The 19,395-nt window shown below is 40.5% G+C and overlaps 2 protein-coding genes across 2 annotated transcripts; both read right to left on the minus strand.

Annotated features, from left to right (window-relative positions):
* Nucleotides 1–3,851: 3,851 nt before the first annotated feature.
* LOC6584511 lies at nucleotides 3,852–5,676 on the minus strand. The gene is made up of 4 exons (XM_044009617.1): nucleotides 5,353–5,676; nucleotides 5,122–5,291; nucleotides 4,780–5,021; nucleotides 3,852–4,700 (listed from the first exon to the last, which is right to left on the minus strand). Exons 1-4 carry the CDS (start codon nucleotides 5,649–5,651, stop codon nucleotides 4,521–4,523), a joined length of 891 nt encoding a protein of 296 aa, XP_043865552.1. The 5' UTR covers nucleotides 5,652–5,676; the 3' UTR covers nucleotides 3,852–4,520.
* An 8,827-nt stretch (nucleotides 5,677–14,503) lies between these two features.
* LOC6584512 (chromatin-remodeling ATPase INO80) lies at nucleotides 14,504–15,724 on the minus strand. Its single transcript, XM_032732197.2, has 3 exons — nucleotides 15,035–15,724; nucleotides 14,792–14,964; nucleotides 14,504–14,695 (listed from the first exon to the last, which is right to left on the minus strand). Exons 1-3 carry the CDS (start codon nucleotides 15,643–15,645, stop codon nucleotides 14,619–14,621), a joined length of 861 nt encoding a protein of 286 aa, XP_032588088.2. The 5' UTR covers nucleotides 15,646–15,724; the 3' UTR covers nucleotides 14,504–14,618.
* Nucleotides 15,725–19,395: the final 3,671 nt, after the last annotated feature.

The raw sequence follows: 19,395 nt of genomic DNA on the forward strand, positions 1-19,395 counted from the left end.
ATGAACACTACTATACATACATATACATGTTCTTATTTGTGCGATATAACTTTTGTAGAACTTTTAATTTTTCACATACTTTAAACACACTTCACTAGCTGCTGAACCCAATACGAAAATGTTATTTGCCTCTATGTGAGAGGCACGCTCTATCAAACTTGCTTTAAATAGTTTTCCAGCTTTTAAAGGGAATTTCACACTCCGAGCTGGGTGCGTGTGTGCCTGTGTGTGTGTGTGGGTGAGTCAGTCTCGCAGGGCATACGTATATATGCATGTGTATGTGTGTGAGCGGCAAGGGACTACAATGGGCATGCACAGCATCATTATCATCTTAATTATCAGCATCGTTATAAGGGCGCATATAGTTCGTATTGTCGCCATCTGCCAGAACCAGCATGTGACTACTTTTCTGCACTTAGAAACTTTTTAGCCACACACATACACACACATTGACAAGCCAAATGTCGAACATAAAAAGTTGTTTATAAGTGCTCGACTAGCAAATACTATGTAAATTTAAGTTGAGCTTATATGTGAAGGGAGAAGTGAGAGGAGAATAGGAGGAATGAAAGGAGAAGAGTATGAACATTTTAGTTATAAGTGAAGGGAGAATGTGAGAGGACTATGAAAAGAGAGAAGGAGTGAGAGAAGAGAGAGAGAGAGAGAGAGAGAGAGAGAGAGCCTGTATATATATATTTATATACATATATGTTGTATATAGTATATACGTATAAATCCCATATAAACTCTGTCAGCTTTAAGTTTATTTAAAATATTCAAAGTGCTCTTTCTTAATAAGATATTTGTATATATAATTTTATATCTACAATAAATTAATATCGTTTCTATTATAAAATTTCTAGAAACTATATTTCATAGCACAAAAATCCCTCCAAATATTAACTCATTGTTTCAGTGCAGCATAGCCCGTTGCAAGAGGGTTTCAATGCGGCCCATGTTGGCTAGTTGCAACAGATCGACATGGCTGCAATAAGGACATAAAGACATTTCACATCAACGCCATTGTCGCAAATCGTTTGAGTTTAGCAAGCAATTCTCATAATTTTACCACATTCTGCATCCGTTCGTAATTTGTAGCGCTTTGTGAGGCAAACAGCTTGAGTGCCGACATTCACAGTGCTGTAAATACATATGCACATACAGACATACATATGTGCATGTATTTGGATATGCATGTGGGTGGCGTGTGTTTGGGCTGAGCCCGCACCTTGAATTCCCGCCAGCTGCCTGACAACTATGAAGGCAGCGACAGCGACTGCGACTGCGGCAGCGACTGCGGCAGCGACAGCAGCTTCGTTTGTGCAATTAGAATTCAAACCGTATAAAGAACAAACTGCGCTTTTTATGTCAGCCAAAAAAAAAAAAAAAAGAAGGCAGTTGCATAAAAGCCAAAGACGCCTTGGGCCACATGCATTCACATAGTCATTCATTCATTCCTTCAGTCAGTCAGTCAGTCAGTCAGTCAGTCAGTCATTCACACTCGTTGTGTCGCCAGCGCCGGTTTCAGTTTCAGGCTGTGCTCATTCATTAGATAGCCATGGAGGCCGACTCGTAAATAAAACTGTATGCCGCATCGGATTAGTAGCTGAAATGAATAGCTGCAGCTGCAGCTGCAGCAACCTCTGCCCCAGTCCCAGCCCCAATCTCAGCTTTAGCTTCAGCCTCAGCCTCAGTAGTATTCTCGGTCTCGGTCTCAGCTTTTGCTTACAGGTTTTTGGCCACAGCCTGTGCTGCTTTCGCTTCGTGTGCATTTTACGAGCAGCCCCAATCTCCAAAAGGCAGCTCGACATAAAAACTATGACAAAGGTGGGCGTTGAGCTCTGGCTGCCACAGCTACAGCTCCTGAAACTCCTGCAGCTCCTGCTACTGCTCCTGCTGCTGCTGCTCTTGGCTGTTAGCTTCTCAGTCAGTTTTATGAATGCTCACCGATTTGCTGCTGACAATCTGTCCGCTGGCGTTGTCTCCCAACAAAGCCGGCCGTAGAGACCAGCGAGCTATTCGCACAGAGCTGCCGTGCTGAATGGCTCGCAAGCAAGTATGGAGCAGATGGACTTTTGTCTGCCGGGTTTCATAATGTCGTGTTTAGGCCAGCAAATGATATTCTCAAGGCATTTCCTAATTGAATAGTGTGGCTGACAAATTTCAGCTTGGCTTTGACTCTGGAACAGTCAGATTCAAATGCCATCTCTCTCTCTCTCTCTCTCTCTCTCTCTCTCTCTGTGTGTCTCTTTCTTTGCAACTGCCTCATGCCTCATGCCCAATGCTAATTATATGCATCTCTAAACATCTGCAGCCACAGAATGCAGCAAGTGCAACGACAAATCAGCTTTAGATTTTGAAATATGAATACCACTAAAAGATATATACATGCATACATATATATATAATATTTAGTCATGCAATGCAATGGCATATTTTGTCAACACGAATGACCCAATTTATGTGAAATGAATTTGTTTTCCTACCGAAATGACTGCTCATCTAATTTGTGCTGTTATTATTATTTGATTATACTGTTTACATAACGGAACCATGCATTCAATTCGCTGTAATAATATTATTATAAAAGGGTAAAAGTCAATGAGCTTGATGCCAACTTGACAGCCACCTGTCTTAGGCCTGTCAGGCAACTCAACGAAATTCATTTGAAGCTATTCAACTATTTACATTCATTTAACAGCTTGTCTGGAATTTTCGCCTGAAGGCATCTGGCTCAGATACCTCAATGATGGAATCATAGACAGCAGACACTATCTACTCACTTTAGCCTTTAGTCTCAAGTCCCCAGACTTCTGTTTAATGCCTAGACATTATTGTCCCTCTCTAATCTCTCTAGGCTTTGCAAGCTCTCGAACATCCTTAGAGCCTCTCCGCATCACTAGTCTCTATAGTCCCTGTAGTCTATCAGGTTTTAGGTTTGCTCTAGTCTCTCTTTGGTCTATCACTAGTCTCGCTTTAGTCTTTCTGTAATACTTCTCTGGTATCTCTCCAGACTCTCTCTTTTTAGTCCTTTTCTAATCTCTCCGTAGTCTCTTCTCCATAGTCTTTCTGTAATTTGTCTTTATTCACCTTCCAAATTTTCTCCAATTTCCCTCTCTGGTCTTTCTATCTGGTCTCTCTCTTTCTCTCTCTCTCTCTCTCTCTCTCTCTCTCTCTCTCTGGTCACTTTTTAGTCTTTCCTTGGTATTCCTCTGGTCTTTGCTTGGGGTCTGTGATATTTCTGTGGTCTTTCTCTGGTCTCTCTCCCTGGCCTCTGTTTAGTCTTTCTCTGGTCTTTCCCTTGTGTCTCTGGTCTCTCTCTGGTGTTTCTCGTGTCTGTCTCTTAAAATGTTTTTAGTCCTCCCCTAATCTTATTAGTCATTTGCTACTCTCTCTTTCTTTGATCTTTCCACAGTTTCTCTAGTTTGTCAAGTGTCTCTAGTCCTTGTAGTCTCTCTCCAGTCTCTCTATAGAGCATTTCTATTTTCTCTCTAGTTTTTTCCAGTCAATCTGTAGCTTTCCTTTAGCTTCTTTTCAGGTCCGTCTCTTTCTAGTCTCTATAGTGTCTATCTCATTTTTCTTTAAGCCTGCTCCTTCTTGTCTAGCCTCTCGCTAGTCTCTCTCTAGCTTCCTCTCTACTTTCCTCCTCTAATCTCCCTCCCTAACCACCACAAGGAGTAGTTTCTGTCTGCTACAAATTTAGGCCTCTTCCATAATATCACATTAGAAATTTTGTGGGGTGCTGGCAAAAGCAATTTATGGTTTTTTGATTAATTGAATTGAAAAGTTGCCAAAAAAAAATGAGAGAGAACAAAGAAAGGAAAAGGATACAAAACACACATTGAAAGTGCATGGGTAACATGTAGGCGTTTTTATGGAAATATTTGAAATAATTTTTATTATATTTGCTTGCTCAAATCGAATTTGAAGTCTGAGTCGAAGCTGATGCCAATACTAATTCTGATGCTGATGCTGATGCTGATGGTGATGCTGATGCGGGCGTAATGTGAGCAATTGATGATGTGAATCGTTGTTGAGTTGGTGTCTTATATTTGTTGCTGTTGTATTTGGAGCCTGAGTTGCTGTCTCGATGTCTTTTGATCTGTTTTGGTCTGGTAAATTGTGTTACGGAGCACAGCACAGCCAAAAATGATTGTGAAACGGGAGCCAGGTCAGCTGCGGCTCTAGCAGGGAGAGCAGCATTCAATGGCAATTGTTACAATTTGATTTGGCGCAACCGAAGCCTGGCGCTTGAGCGCTGCATAGCGAAAAGCCCCTTAAGTCCATGACTCTGTGGCAACTGCGGCAACTGTGCCACTGGAGCAGATCCAGCTGCACACGTGCAGCTATTTGATGTCACTTTACCATGCCATGCCATGCCATGCCATGCCATGCTGACGACAAACTCACCATTCTTCCATTCTTATACTCATCCTCATCCGTTTCCTTCGCCTTATGCTCCTCCGGCTCGAGCTCATCCTCTTTGCGCTCACATTTACGCCCTCGTTTTCAGCTAGCATTCAGTTTGCATTGATGTTACTGGCTGCGACACCATCATCCTTATGGCCTTCATCATCATCGTCGTTATCATCATCATCATCATCAGCTGATGCTGTGCCAACTTTAGCTGCAAAAATGTCCTCCAGTGTGGCCATAGTTGATGGCTTCGTTCGGTTTTGGCTCCGACTCTGACTTTGGCTCTGCAATTGTAGCATTTTCATTTTTTGCTCACAGCCAAGGAAGCGACACAGTGCTTGAACCACCGTGGCAGCCACTTACCACTGCCGGCAGACGGACATTAGCCACTGTTTGACCTTTGGCTGTGCCACTGCTGCTGCTGCTGTTGCTGCTGCTGCTGCTGGCCATGGCTGGAGCATCTGGATGCTGCTCGAGCTGCTCATCGTTACGCTCTGGCACGCTTATTGAATTTCGCTTAGCTGCTGGCGTTGACTGCATGCCTGCCACATCATGGGGCACGTCAAGGCTGCGCGGCAGCAGCGGCTGCTCGCCGGATAATGTGTCTGCGTTTTGGGTATCAAATTTTACACTCGGTTGCACACGAGGACCCTCTCCCTCCCCCACACAGTCAGGGGGAGGGTCACAGTAATTCGCATTACTTACGCATATCCACATGGTAGCCCCGATCGTCTGCGCTGTAAAAGACGGTCGAGTATTGGGCATTGGGCAGCGGCACCGAGTAGTAGCCCCGACGCGCCAGCACCGTGCGGCCCGAGCCCAGGTGCAGCCAATAGGTGCGCTCGTAGCGCGTGTCGCCGTTGCTCAGCCGATATCTGGCGGGAGTATATGGAGTATATCAATTAAATGGACCGAGACAGGGGCGAACTCAATAACCTGTACTCGTGCTCGCCACTCAGAGCGCGTTGATCGAAGCTCTCAATCGGGCCGTCGATGGCTGTCGCGGGCTGCGGCTTGGGTTCCCGCTGTGGGGCAAGCAGCGGTGGCCAGTGGTGCACATGCTGATGTCGGTCAACTGCTGGCATAGCTGTGGTGCTGCCGCGTCTGGGTGGAGCTGTCCAGCGCGTCTCGCCGGCGCACAAACTGACTTCCAGCAGCAGCAGCAGCAGCAGCGATAGCAACAGCAACAGCTGCTGCTGCAGGCACATTTCGATTCGCTTTGGGGTACGCAACATTCTCGCTTAGCTACGGACTTAATAATTGATTACTGGGCCAGACGACTGTCGGCCTTATATACCACTCGAGAGCGAAGCCTTTTTTTGTTTGGCCAAAGAGCGATGAGAACAAGAAGAAGACGATGGAGAGAGAGAGAGAAGGAGAAAACATAATAAACTCGCATGTCAGTGGCAACGATTTGGCTGACACTCGTCCCCACAACTTTAATCCCCGAAATCCTCCGACACCCACGCCCAGCTCCTGACATTGACAGCGCGCCTGGGACTTTGTGTTTTTGATTTCATCTTCAGCTTCAGCTTCAAATTCGAATCTGAATCCGAATCCGAATCCAAGTCCGAGCTGTGTGCTTTTTGTGCCGCCAGCGGCTGTAATATGTGTCAGGCACAGGCACAGCTTGACCAGGACAGAGAGAGAGAGAGAGAGAGAGAAGTAGAGGCAGAGTCACGGTTCATTGACCAGACCCCTGCATCAGCGGCTCGCATCATTCCAACAGCTGCCGCTGTCCATTGAGTCTGAGTCCAAAATATGTGGGCGTCCATTTCTTTCAGCAGTCACTCCTTCTGCTTCGACATCTTTTCTTTTCATGTCTCTTCTCTTCTTTTCTCCTTTTCCTTTTCGTTTTCCGAATGTTGTGCTTAACACTTGGCCATGTCCTTGACAATGAGCACAGCGGCGCGGCAGCTCCTCGACGGCTGCTTGATAAATGTCTGGCGACTGCCGCACTTAATGCTGCCTCAATCATCTTCATTGCTCGTGTTATCGATGGCCATTGTATTTAATCGTTGACTGAACTGAAAAAGGCGTTTGCAAGTAACTGAATTTCTTTTTTATTTTTCATATACATATACATACATATATGTATTTTTATACATATGTATTCTTGCTTTGTTTTGGCTTGCCATCTGAAGTGCCGACAAAAATAACTAAATGATTGTGATTGTGATATGTATAAAATTAGAAATTATATGGATATATATATTTCAAGTGAGTTTTGCTATGATTGGGTAAGGACAATTAGAGCTATATAGCATTTATTGAAATATATATTTTTATAAAAATAATTTGCATTTGTCGTATATTAGAAATTATAGTGATGCTTGTCTTGATTGCATAACGAGACCTACAGTCAGTCACAAAAGTATTCATATTTAGGGGTCCCCTATATATATGCTTATTTTTGCTCGATATATAACAATGTAATGTAATCTATGTAACTAATTTTTATAACATATTTTTTTTTTATATCTTTAAAGTGTTTTTTGGAACGATTGAAGAAAGATATAAATCTTCTTGCTGTGTAAATTTTAATTTTCATAAACGTTTTTATTTGAATTCGTGATAAATTAAATTAATACAAATTAAATAAGCTAGTCTATTTTATTTATGTTTTTAATGTTATATTAACTTTAATTATAATTATTGTTATTATTATTATTTTTATTTATTTATTATTTTTTATTTATTTATTTTTTGGTTTTGTGATGTCTCGTGTTTAATAAGAAATTATATTCAAGCTTGTTTTTATTTATGACGTGAACTTTGGAATGATTAGAATATTTAAATATAGAAGTGAGTAACTTTTTTTTTTAGTTTTGTATAAATTTTGTTTATAAACATTTTTTTATATTTATAAAAGAGAATAATGTAATATTTTTATTTTTTTATGTATGATTTTTTTTTATACATTTAGAAGTAATTTGTATTTATAATTTGAATTCCTAGCAACTTCAACAAGAGTACTAAATAAGTTTTCATACAAGAGCCTACGGAGCCTACTTCAATATCGAGACAAAAACAAGATGAAAATGTAGCCGTACAGTAAATGGTACATATATTCTCTTGAGTTTTTTTGCCCGGAGTTTTGAGCCGTAACCACTCAGGTAAGATAGGTGGCCTTTGTGCAGTACGTCAATAGACTTGGCGACATTTTTCGATTGACCTGTATTCCTCCATTCCTAATTGATGCCAGCATTCCTTTGTATACAAGTATTTCATTTTTAATTGCAAGTTTGTTAGTGGACTTGAGTAGCTAACAAAGCATTCTCTTCGCCTTCTTGTACACATTCAGGAAGTTAAACAATATATGGATTCTGTGCAATGTCCGTCCGTTCGTTCGTTTGCCGCAATTGAAGCTAAAGTCTTGAAAGCTTTAGTTGGAATGTGCATACATATGTATGTTTATATATATGTGCACATCATTATGATGATGATCATAATAAACATGTTGTACCTTTAATTATGATATCGAGCATTGCATCAAGAGAGCAAACCAAGGAGAACGAGGCGTATGATAATTTTCTAGTCGTGTGATATACAGTGCGTAACAATAATATTAATTTATATGAATTTATATAAAACATATAATATTAATTGAAATAAAAAAAAAATCTTTCCGATGAGGTATATATCAATATACTACGTATTTTCAACATAACTAACAAAGATTAGGAAAAAATGTTGACAAATAAAAAAACCAAATATTAATGATACTCACTGTACTCATAAGCAGCGAGGCTTAAGCTCGAGAGAGTTGCTTCTACTTTTCCATAATTATTGTTCGATCAAGCTCAAGATGAAGCACCAATAGGGAGACTTGATTCGAGAGATTAGAGTATTTAGTCTGAGTATGAAAAGAAAAGCCATACTAACTAACTTTGCCTTCTGAGTATAATTAAATAGAAGAGAATAGACTGGAGTTTGGCTGCATCAAAATAATTCCATTCTCCGTTATACACATGCTTATATACATATAATAAATACTTAATATTTGAATATGATTTACAAATTTAGAAATCATAAAGAAATTAATGTGAGTTGAATATGAATGCATTGTCTAACTGTTAAGCTGATTGAATAACAACTGGCGCTCTAATCACTCTCAAAAGTCTCTAATTTTGCAATTGAAATCTGAATGAAATTGATTGAGTTAGGCTCTAATTGTTTCCACTAAGTGGCTTTCGTCATAAATAATTGATTGGCATAATTAGGCCAAAGGAATTTTCAACTATGCACAGCTTAAATGTTGTAAATGTTGAGTGGAGCAAGTGCGTGCTGCTCAAGCATTACACCTGACGGAGCAGCCTTCCACTCGCTCCCGCTTCCCCCTTCCTCGATCTCTCTCTCTCTCTCTCTCTCTCTCACTCTCTGTCTCTCTCTGTTGCGTGGGTGTCAAGTGGCACAGCTCGCTGGGCAAGTCGCTGGCCATTAAGCGACTGCAATTAGCAGTTAACAGGCAGACGCGCCAGACCCTTGGCCAGATTTAAGTCCGCTTGTCAAACTAAAAGCACAATTAATAAATTTAAGCGTTTATTTCCCAGCATTTTGACAGCTGGCTGTCCCGTTAGGTCGCCAAGATGAAGCACACTCAGTTAGGGCTTTTAATGCGGCTCACTTGACCAGAACAGAGAGGAGCAGTCACAGCAATAATAACCATCAAAAAAAGGGAGCATGCGACTGCATAATACTCGCTTAGGGATATTTTTTGATAAGGGCGATATAATAGAAAAATCAATCATCGCAGATTGCAATGTGGAAATTGATGAGCTTAGCTCTATAGAGGAAAGGGTATTGGATCTATATATATTGGACGTGCCTAAAAGGGGATAGATATATATGATCTATGATTATGTTGACCTATGACCTATCATAGATCAACATTTATGATGCTCTCTGATGATCTGAGAAGTCTATGTGGATTTATTATAATCTATTATGATATATGATAATGGGCTATAATGATCTAAGATTAAGGCGCTCTGTAGAGCTGTTAAGATTTATCGATGCCACGATCGATAGTATCGATTGCCAAAATTATAAGTTTTTTTTTTTTTTTTTTTTTTTTTTTAATATGTTTCCAAATCGTCTAACTTAGCTGATATTTAACTCAATAAAAAAATTATTTTTTATATTTAAACAAATTTATTGAAGATAAATAATATTACGTATACGTATATTGTTCTCAAGTGAGTTAATATTAAAGAAAATATAGTTTGTCGCAATGAAAAGATATGAAAACAAAATAATATTGGCTTTAAAACGATCTCAGTGATTTATCGAGCTTTTCAACTTTGCGCATGTTTATTTATAGTAAATGAAACTTCTGTCTCGTTTTTCATAATTTTGATGGAAAGAACTTTTGCATATGCATAAGAGCTGATGAATTCATCAAAGGGGCCACCGATGGGAGTGACACCCGCGTGGAGCCACTGTCAATAACTTTGCAGCTCCAGGGCACAGCAGTTGAGCAGATTTAGATGACATATTAGCAATTTCAAATCTCTGGCCTTTCACACACAGACTTTGCACAAAACTCATATACTCGCTTCAGTTCAGAGAGCGAGAATTACAAGATTCGCGAGAATGTAAATGCAGCACCATAAAAAATGAATTGAAATGGCGATGTGGCCGCCAACTGCAGCTGCAAATCCGTTGTCGACACACATACAAACACACACACACACACATACACACAGGCAGACACTCTTCACACATACTTCTACGCAAAACAACAAACTAATAAATATTTTTACCCATATAAGCATAAAATATTGTTTCAAGTTTGGTGTGCGGCCGTATACAGAAGAGAGATCCATAGCTGGGACAGCTGCCTAGCACCCATATACACACAGACACACTCTCTCTCTCTCGCTCCCCCTTTCCCTCTCTTTGGGCACAGCGAAATGGAAACTCAGCTTGTTTGTGCGCTGCCATTTTGCACAATATTTCATTTGCCAGCATTTCCGTGCAGCGTTCCCCAGCAGCCAAGCAGCAGAGCAGAGAGACCTAAACCTAAACCTAAACCAAAACTAAAACTAAAAAAAAAAGAGAGAAGAAAGAAAAAAGACAAGAGAAAAAACCTCGAATCCAACCCCTCGACACCAGTCGCTGGCCAGCAGCCCCACGTTGGCATGTGCAAGTGTCTGGGCCATGAATTTATATTGGTCGATTTCGATTTGAAAGTATTTCGGTTAGATAATCTCAGCATTTTTATCGCATTCCATGCCATGTCGACACACTGTTTGATCCTGCAGAGCCACAACAAAGTCCAAAAGTTGTCGACTCGGGTCAGCAGTCCGACTAAACATATGAAGCGTCATGCTACTGCATGGGTCTATGTATATACATGTATGTATACAATATATGCTGCTGCCGTCGAGTCCTGCTGCTGCTTCTGCCTGCCTGCCTGCCTGCTTGCCTCCTGCCTCCTGCTGTTGCCTCCTTCTGCTTGGCGCTGCCTCGTGCGGCCATGTCTTGGTGTAAATTGCTCAATTATAGGCCAAAACGACGCATTCGCGCGTTTGCTTCACTCTGTCTAACTGTCTGTCCAACTGTCTGTCCATCTGTCTAGCTGTCTGTTTGTCTGTCTGCTTGTCTGTTTGTATGCCTCAAAGTTTGTTGCAAAATTCGCATCAACTTGATTACTGCATGATTTCCACTGCAAAGTTCCCTGACAACTTGAGTTATTTACTTGTTTGCGTAAAAATTTGCGCATCCGTCAAACACTTTTAAGTAAAAAAAAAAAAAAAAAAAAACAAAATAAAAATAGAACCAAACAAATAGAAAAGACAATGACATTTGATACGTTCCACTCTATTTGCAGTCGGGCGAGTATAAATGTTTCGCATGTTGGCGCTTAGTTAGTCGCTGTAGACGAAGCCAGGGACCGGGAAGGACATGGGCATGTTTTAGGACCGGACAGCTGCAACTGGAGAAAGGTGGAGAATGAGAGCGCAAAAGAGAGACAAGGCGATATAGAGAGATTGCACTTGCTCAACTTCAGTCAATGCATTTCAATTTGGGCCATTGGAAACAACTGAAATCAACACGTTGCATCGCTTAGCAGCTTCGTTCCTTTTGCCATTCAGGATGTATCAGGCGGGCATCAATACAGTTGTCTACTCCCTTCACACGGATTGGCTCTGCACGGAGTCTCCATTTCTCAATTGTGTAAGTGCATGTTATACGAGAGACATGAGCATGATGCTGGCCTCAGCTAACATTGATATTTGTTGGCCAGTGTACACTAGAATTGGGGCACTAGAGCGAAAACATTTATCCTTATGCAGCTCACTAATGGAAAAGTCAATCATATGTCATGCAGTTGAACTTTATATGGGGAAACATGATAAAGTGCTAATTATGTGTAGACTTTTATAAATGTCTCTCTCTCTCTCTCTTTCTCTCTCTACCTCTCTCTCTAGTTGTTGCTTTATTTCTGGGTTGATTTCGAGCTCCTTCTCCTTTCTACTCTTCCTTTTGATCTCACTATTCGCCACTCACTCTTTTCTTTCCTTCCATCCTTATTTCTGTTTCTTTCTGCCTTATTCTTTTTTTTTTTTTTTTTTTTTTTATTTCTATGTTTCGTATTGCCATTTGCATTGACTTTCCCTGCATATATATCTTTGATCGTCCCCTTTCATTCTCTTTCTCTCTCTCCTTTTGTCCCTCTCTCTCTCTCTCTCTAAATTCCCCCCTCACTCTATTTCTGTCTCTCTTCCTATTTGTACCTCTAAGTCGCTTTTTTCTTCCCCCTCTCTCGACCCCTATCTCTCGCGCTTTCTCCTTCTCTTACTCACCATCTCCCTCTCTCTCTCTCTGTCCCCCATTTCTGCCGCCCTTTCTCTTTCCTTCTCTCCGCTTCTCGTTCCATCTCACCTCGAACTTTCTTTCTTTTTCTCTCTTTTTCTATTTCAAATTCTCTTTCTTTCTTCTGCCCTTTCCATCTGTCTACTATTTTCGGTATCTTTTTCCTTATCCTCGCTTCCTTCAATCATGGTATTTCACTATTTCATTTTACCTGTTTATATATGTGTATGCCTGTCTATCTCTGCCTCACCTTCTTCTTCACTTTCAATTTCTTTTTCATTTTCTCTTTCCATCCTGATCTTTCTCATTTTCATTCACACTCATTTTACTTCTCTCATCTATTTGTATATCTCTCTCTCCCTCTTTCACTCTCTCTCTCTGACTTTATCTCTAGCTGTTTTTCTTTTCGTTTGTTATTTACTCTCTAGACATTTTGATGAGATCTTCTTGACCGTCCTCTTAGCCACCTAAGTATTTGTTAACCAACTTGCTCCACATACACTTTGTAACCGTTATGTGGTTGGAGGATATCTCTGTATATAAGTATATCTCTCTCGCTCTATATATATGTATGTATGTATATACACCCGGAAAACGTGCGCCAAGTGAACCAGTTTTCTTTTATTGTTTTGTGTGTGTTTGTGGCTGTTTATCTGTGGGACAGCCCCACGCGCGATATATGCAAACAGACGACAATGGGCTGATGTTACTTGTGAAATAAACAAAACTTGCGGCGATACTCGCCACAAAACTTGACGCTCGTCTGTTGATTTAGGCAAATTTATATTTAAACAACAACAATAACAACCAAGAACAGCAACAGCAACAACAAGAGCAACAACAATATTGACAAAAGAATAGCGGATGTGACTACCCCCTTGCGCCGAAAGACAATTGCTTAAAATTTTTGGAGTCGACAGCGGATTCCGTTGCGGGCCCAACAAAAGGCGCCTCATCAACGCAACCAGCAACAATGACAGCTAACAAACCGTTAAGTGCCGCAACAAATCGCCAAAAATTGAAAACTGTGGGAATACACACGACGCCAAACGCCGGTCCAACACGGAGAAAGAGAGAGCGAGAGCGAGAGTGAGAGCGAGAGTGAGAGTGAGTGAGACAGCAAACACGGCGGCGCACCCACACAAAGTCAGATAGCAATCTCGGGCTCTCAAAACAAAACACAATAAAAAAAAAAAAAAAAAAAAAAAAGAAACCAAAAAAAAAAATAAAATAAAATAAAATAAAATAAAATAAAAAAAACAAAAAATAAGAAACAAGCCCAAAAAAATAAAATTAAAGAACATACAATCTACAGTCACCAGAAGACAATAAAAACAAATAAAAAGTATTCTCAAATGCCATTTGAATTAAACTGGCAGCAGCTCGATGGATCTAGCAAGCAAAGTCTAGAGTTTTCAAATTGCATTTCCCTGCATGAGTAAAACGAAGGCTTATCCAAATAAATATGATAAATAAATGTAATTTCCTAATTTGACTGCCTGATAAATATGCTTTCAAGCTAAACGGCGTATATATAAGCTCTCTCGCTCAGTCGGCGAACTTTCGCATGTTATCTAATTGTTAGACAGTTAGTCCTAGCGGAAGCATTAGGAATAATCAGGAACTGGAAATTTTAATGGATTAGCTAAAATTTTAAATGAATCGGAGAAGACTGAACTCTTGACTAGAGACTAGCCTGTCGTCTGCAAAGAACTAAGCTTACTATCATGATATGTATGCATAGTAGACAATACATGTACACACACTCACACATACCCATAGGGGAAATTCGTTGAAAATTATGAATATTCTTTTTATTAAAAGAAACTTCATTAAGATGATTATCATTTGCACAGTTTGATAATGAAATCTACATTGCATGTTTATCATCTCTAAATTAGTCAATTTACAGCCAGCTGATTTGATTAAATGATCGATTATAATCGATAGCACTAAAAGAAACTTCATGAAAGAAAACTTCATTAAGACGATGATCATTTTACAGCTTGTTAATGAAATCTACATTATACATATATCATCTCTAAATTAATGAATTTACAGCCAGCTGATTTGATGAAATGATCGATTTGAATCGATAACCGATAATCTCTGGTATGAGTCTCTCGAGCGATCACTGCGTTCATCCGAAAAATCATTATATAAATGTACATTGTACAATTAAAATATTTAAAAAAAATCAGTATACCCTACCTTTCCATAATTAAAGATTTCAGGGTATAAACAAAGATAATAAAAAACTGCCCAATAGATAACCATTACAGGTATTTCATTTTATTACGTGCACAAAAAAAAAAAATTAGGTACGAGATATTCATAGCCTAAGGTTATTCTGTTCGATATGATAGTGATCGATAGTCTAGCTATCGATTAAAGCTCAAACAGCTCACATTGGGCAACTCAAAGCGGCGCACTCGAGGCGGCTGCTGCAGATACTCGACTGCAAGAAAGAATATTTATTATTCAGATTATAAATAATAAAGACAGGTAATTATATATATCTCAAAGATATACATAGTATATATTTCTGGTATACCTGCCAGCGGCTGATAGCCATGGGCATCGGCGCGATAGCAGCGCAGCTCGTATTGGATGCTGTGCCCGTAGTGCCGTGGCTGGGCGTAGAAGCCCTCGACCACTAGACCGTGGTGCTGGTGCTCGGAGAAGAAGCCACGCTCCCAGCGGCGCACGCCGTTCGGCAGCGAATAGCTGTTGGATGTGGGTTGAGCAGTGGTTTATAGTGGTTGCGGTGACGGTGGTGCGTCGGCTGCTGACTCACCCGAAAACGTAGCTGCCATCCTCGTTGCGGTCGTTGAAGTTGTCGCGATATGGATTGTATTCCTGCTGCGGCGGCTCCTGCGGCAGCTGCTGAGGCACCTCTTGAGGCACCTGTTCGGGCTGGGGCACTGGCTGCTGGGCGGGGCCCGTATCCGTATCCGTATCCGTGTCCGTATCCGTATCCGTATCCGTATCTGCATCCGTATTGGTATTCGTATCCCCATCGTTGTCTGCCTCATCGCTGTCCTCGCCGTCGTCAGATTCATCGGACTCGGCAGAGTCAGCGAAGAGCTGTAGAGCCGCCGTGGCTGATCTGGGCGCCATAATGCCCGGCCGGCGGCGGCTCAGCACGGCGAGTGGTGCAGCTGTCAGTGGTGCCACAGCGCTGGTCAGCTCCTGCCCCAGCAGCTGCCGCAGTTGCTCGCCTGTGCCCACCACCTCGTCCTCGTCCGCCTCGTTGCCGTCAAAGATCTCGAAGCTCTCGGCAAAGCGCAGGCTGGGCGCCAGCAGCTGGCGCGTGGGCACAGCCAAACCCTGACCAAATGTGACTGCAATGCAGCCAAAGCTGATGCACAGCAGCAGCAGCAACTGCGGCTGCCCGGTCATCATCATGCTGGGATTAGGATGTGGGCGGGAGAGCGGTAAGAAGAGTGGAGTGAGGGCGCTAGTCCAGTGCTGCGGTCAGCGTTAAATGCGCTAGCCAACAATCAGTTGCAACACTTTTATATGAAACCATCAGCGAGCTGGAGCTGGAGCTTTGCAAGCTGCAACAAATCAGCTCGGGGAATGCATAAATTTCTATTGGTCCGTTGCCAGGTGACATGTGTGATGTGAGTTTAATTAACATTCGCATTGAAATCAGCTTTGCTCGAGTCACACACACAAGCTCACACATCGATGACGTCTGCGGCTGAGTTGACATATCTCAGCCGCAAAGTTTGGCAAATTGAAGCGCTGAGAAATTATGCGACGGGTTTTTGCTGCAGGCAGAGGCTGCGCATTGTATTTGCCTGCGATAAACATTCTCAGGCGTCGAGCATTGAGCGTTGACTAATTAGGTCAGCTAACCGACCGGTTCTTCATTCACATACACACCCACCCCGCCCTACCGCCCACCTGTTCAGGTGTGGCACTCAATCAGCTAATTAAGTCTACTTTGCGGCACTGCTGCACAGTCGCTGCTCGAATTATGTTGCATAGTTTTAGACACTGAGAGTTTCTGCCAAAGACCGTAGTGGAGTGCTTAGCTCATTCTCTGATTGAACTTTGGCATTCGGATTCAACTGCTGGAGATGATGTCCCAGCTGTTGAGTTCTATACATATATGTATATGGTGTGTCTATCTGAACAGTCTAGGAATGTGTTTTTTATATATAATATATAAATATATATATATATTTTTTTTTATATAAATATTATTATTTTATAATCATAAAAATATTATTTTTATTCTTATATAAATATTATTTATATTTATATTTTTATTCTTTATTTATTTTATTTATATATTTTTAAGCATATTTAATTTATGTACATATTTATTTATTAATTAATTTAATTTTTTTTAAATTTTTAAAATTTATAATATATTCTCATATTTCTTTTTAAAATTTTGTTTGTTTGTTTTATTATCATTTATTATGCTGCCTTTCACTTGCCTAATTGCATTTGTCTTTGGCCCTGAGTCACAAACCAAGTTGGCAAATGGAAAGAGCTGCCCATTTGTCCAGAGAGCATTTTCTACTTTCGCATTTCCCATTTGCCATTGCTGACCCATAAAAAAGAGAATGATGCGGTTTGACGACGTATACGTAATTTGGTAGTGTGTGGTGGGCGTGGCTTAACTTTATCTCAATTTACATTTAACCGTTTGCAATTATTAGAGTGAGTCTCTACATCTGTGTAGGTGTGTGTGTGTGTGTGTGTGTGTGTGTGTGTGTGTGTGTGTGTGTGTGTGTGTGTGTGTGTGTGTGTGTGTGTGTGTGTGTGTGTGTGAGTGGGGAAAATGACGCTGATTGTCGGTTTATACAGAGACTGGCACGTTTACCCGCAGCGATTTGTCATGCATCATTCATACGCTCGCCGTGTTAATTATGCTGAAATACGGTCTATTAAAGTTTCAACAGTCGCGGCTGGTTGGCATCCTCAGCCACTTATGCCGCTGGAGTCCCTGCGAACCGCCTCGTACCACCGCAATCACCTACTGCGATTGCGACTGCTCCTGCTGCTGCTGTTGTTACTGCTCCTGCTACTGCTGCTGCTCCTGCTGCTGTAACTGCGGTGGCAAAACGTAATTAATGAAGGCGCACTTAAATCATTTTTGTGCGTGGGCGGTTTCCACTAACACGAAACGCGACAAAAGCATCCACAACAACAATAGCAACAACAACAGCAAAAAGGGACTTAAAAAAATACAATTAGTTAACTAACAAGTGGGAATGGAACCAACAGACATCACATAAAAGCAAAGCACAAAAAAATTCACACAAGGACAGAGGTCTGAATTGTTAAATGATCAGCCAGCGAATGCCTTGCATCATACATACAGCTGAATACCCTGTAAACGAATGCCATGCGTGTATTATGGGACTATGTATATAAACAAACAAATGGGACACAATATAAACAAACAAATAGATATGCATTTAAATACAAAAATGGAAAAAAATAAAGAAAAAATTAAAAATAATTAAAAATATATCAAGAACTAAAAAACTCATTTAAATTGAAATCAAAATTTTCAAAATAAAATCAAGTTCCTTAACTGAATATATTCAAATTTAAATATATTTTTTAAACAAATATCAAGTTTTACTTAAACTATCTAATGTTTTATTTAATTTAATTTAAACTATTTTATTTCATTTTCATTATTATTATATTTTTATTTTTATTTATTTATGATTTATTTAATTTTTTTCATAAAACTTTAAAATATTTTACAGAATATAATGAAGAAAGTGAGGAATACAAATTATGAAAAAATATAGAAAATTTCATTTTAATTCATTTTAACTATTTTTTTACGAAATTAAAATTAACACTTTTTTAATATTTACAAATTATTATTTTTTTTAATTAAAATTTTTTTATTTTACTAATTTATAATGTTTAATATTAAGTTAATAATGTTAAAAAAAAAGTCATATATAATATTATATTATTATAATTTTTTATCAATTTTAAAGTATTTTCAACACTAATTAATTTTTATATTTTCATCGTTAGGCTTAAGAAGTCTGTTCGAACCTTATCGCTTAGCATACTCGCTGCATTCGCTTGGGCATAGAGTACATATAAAAGGGAAACAAATCCGGCAAAGGGCCACCAGGCCGCGCGCTAAAACGTTTCAATTTTTCATAAATATTCAAAAAGGTAGCTAACACTGGCAGCAACAACAACAACAACAATGCGACAACAACAGCTGCTGCTGCGGCTGCTGCTGATGTTGCAGAAGCTCCTTCCATATTTGGCAGTTGCTGCTATTCAGAGCATTGTGGAGTAGCTTCGCTTGCGAGGCTCAAAATTTCTCCATTCGGTGGACAGTTTAGCTTAGCACAGTTTCGTTCAGTTATTGATTTCGCACAAACACTCACACACATGTTTATATATATTTATATATATCTATATATACAAGAAGTAAAACTTTTTCGATTTAAGCAATTTGTATATATTTTAGGTATATAGAGTGCCGGTATGCTAACACTGTCCACCAATACTAGAGTCAAGTGAGAGTGAGAGAGAGGGAGAGAGAGAGAGAGAGAGGGAGAGCGGGAGCTATTCTCTGAAAGCGGCTCAGTCCAAGTTCAGCTGCTGCTGGGCATTGCCGACTGCAGAATACTCATTCACGGCCCAACGAGCACGGCTTCTGAGTTATTGGAAAATGCATTTTCCGATTGGCCAGGCCCCTACAGGGCGAAATATTTACCCTCTATAATCTGACGGTTTATACCAAGTCCCCTACGGACGGACAGACAGCCAGATGGACATCGTCTACATTGTGAACCAATATGCCCATTTAATTCTCGTGAATGGGTATGAAAAACAACAACAACAACAACAAGAAAGGACGGTTGAACAAAAGGGAGCAGCGTAGCATAGAGCGCTCAAAATAAATGCAAATTTATATCGTGGAAAAGTTTTCAATTTGTTTTTACATTTTCTTTCATTCGTCGTCATCGTCGTCGTCGCCGGCAACAACCTGCAATGAGCGCGTCCGGGCCACGCCTCCATCCGATGCCAGATACCGCTGCGTCGCCCGCTAAGCATTTTGTATTTTGCCAGCACACAATTTGGGCCATTTTTGTGCCATAATTAACGTGCCGCCGAAGCCCGTGGCCCACGGCCGCCACAGATGCCATC

Source organism: Drosophila mojavensis, unplaced genomic scaffold (assembly GCF_018153725.1).
Source record: "Drosophila mojavensis isolate 15081-1352.22 unplaced genomic scaffold, ASM1815372v1 contig_136, whole genome shotgun sequence".
NCBI lineage: Eukaryota > Metazoa > Arthropoda > Insecta > Diptera > Drosophilidae > Drosophila > Drosophila mojavensis.

Bases quoted from the DNA above. Each gene is read 5' to 3' on its own strand.
- LOC6584511 (XM_044009617.1), bottom strand. From the start codon at position 5,651: ATGTTGCGTACCCCAAAGCGAATCGAAATGTGCCTGCAGCAGCAGCTG. The intron at 5,292-5,352 runs GTTATTGAGTTC...TACTCCCGCCAG, and splicing joins AGTGGCGAGCACGAGTACAG to ATATCGGCTGAGCAACGGCG. The intron at 5,022-5,121 runs GTAAGTAATGCG...CCCAAAACGCAG, and splicing joins GGGCTACCATGTGGATATGC to ACACATTATCCGGCGAGCAG.
- LOC6584512 (XM_032732197.2), bottom strand. From the start codon at position 15,645: ATGATGATGACCGGGCAGCCGCAGTTGCTGCTGCTGCTGTGCATCAGC. The intron at 14,965-15,034 runs GTGAGTCAGCAG...CACATCCAACAG, and splicing joins GATGGCAGCTACGTTTTCGG to CTATTCGCTGCCGAACGGCG. The intron at 14,696-14,791 runs GTATACCAGAAA...TCTTTCTTGCAG, and splicing joins TGGCTATCAGCCGCTGGCAG to TCGAGTATCTGCAGCAGCCG.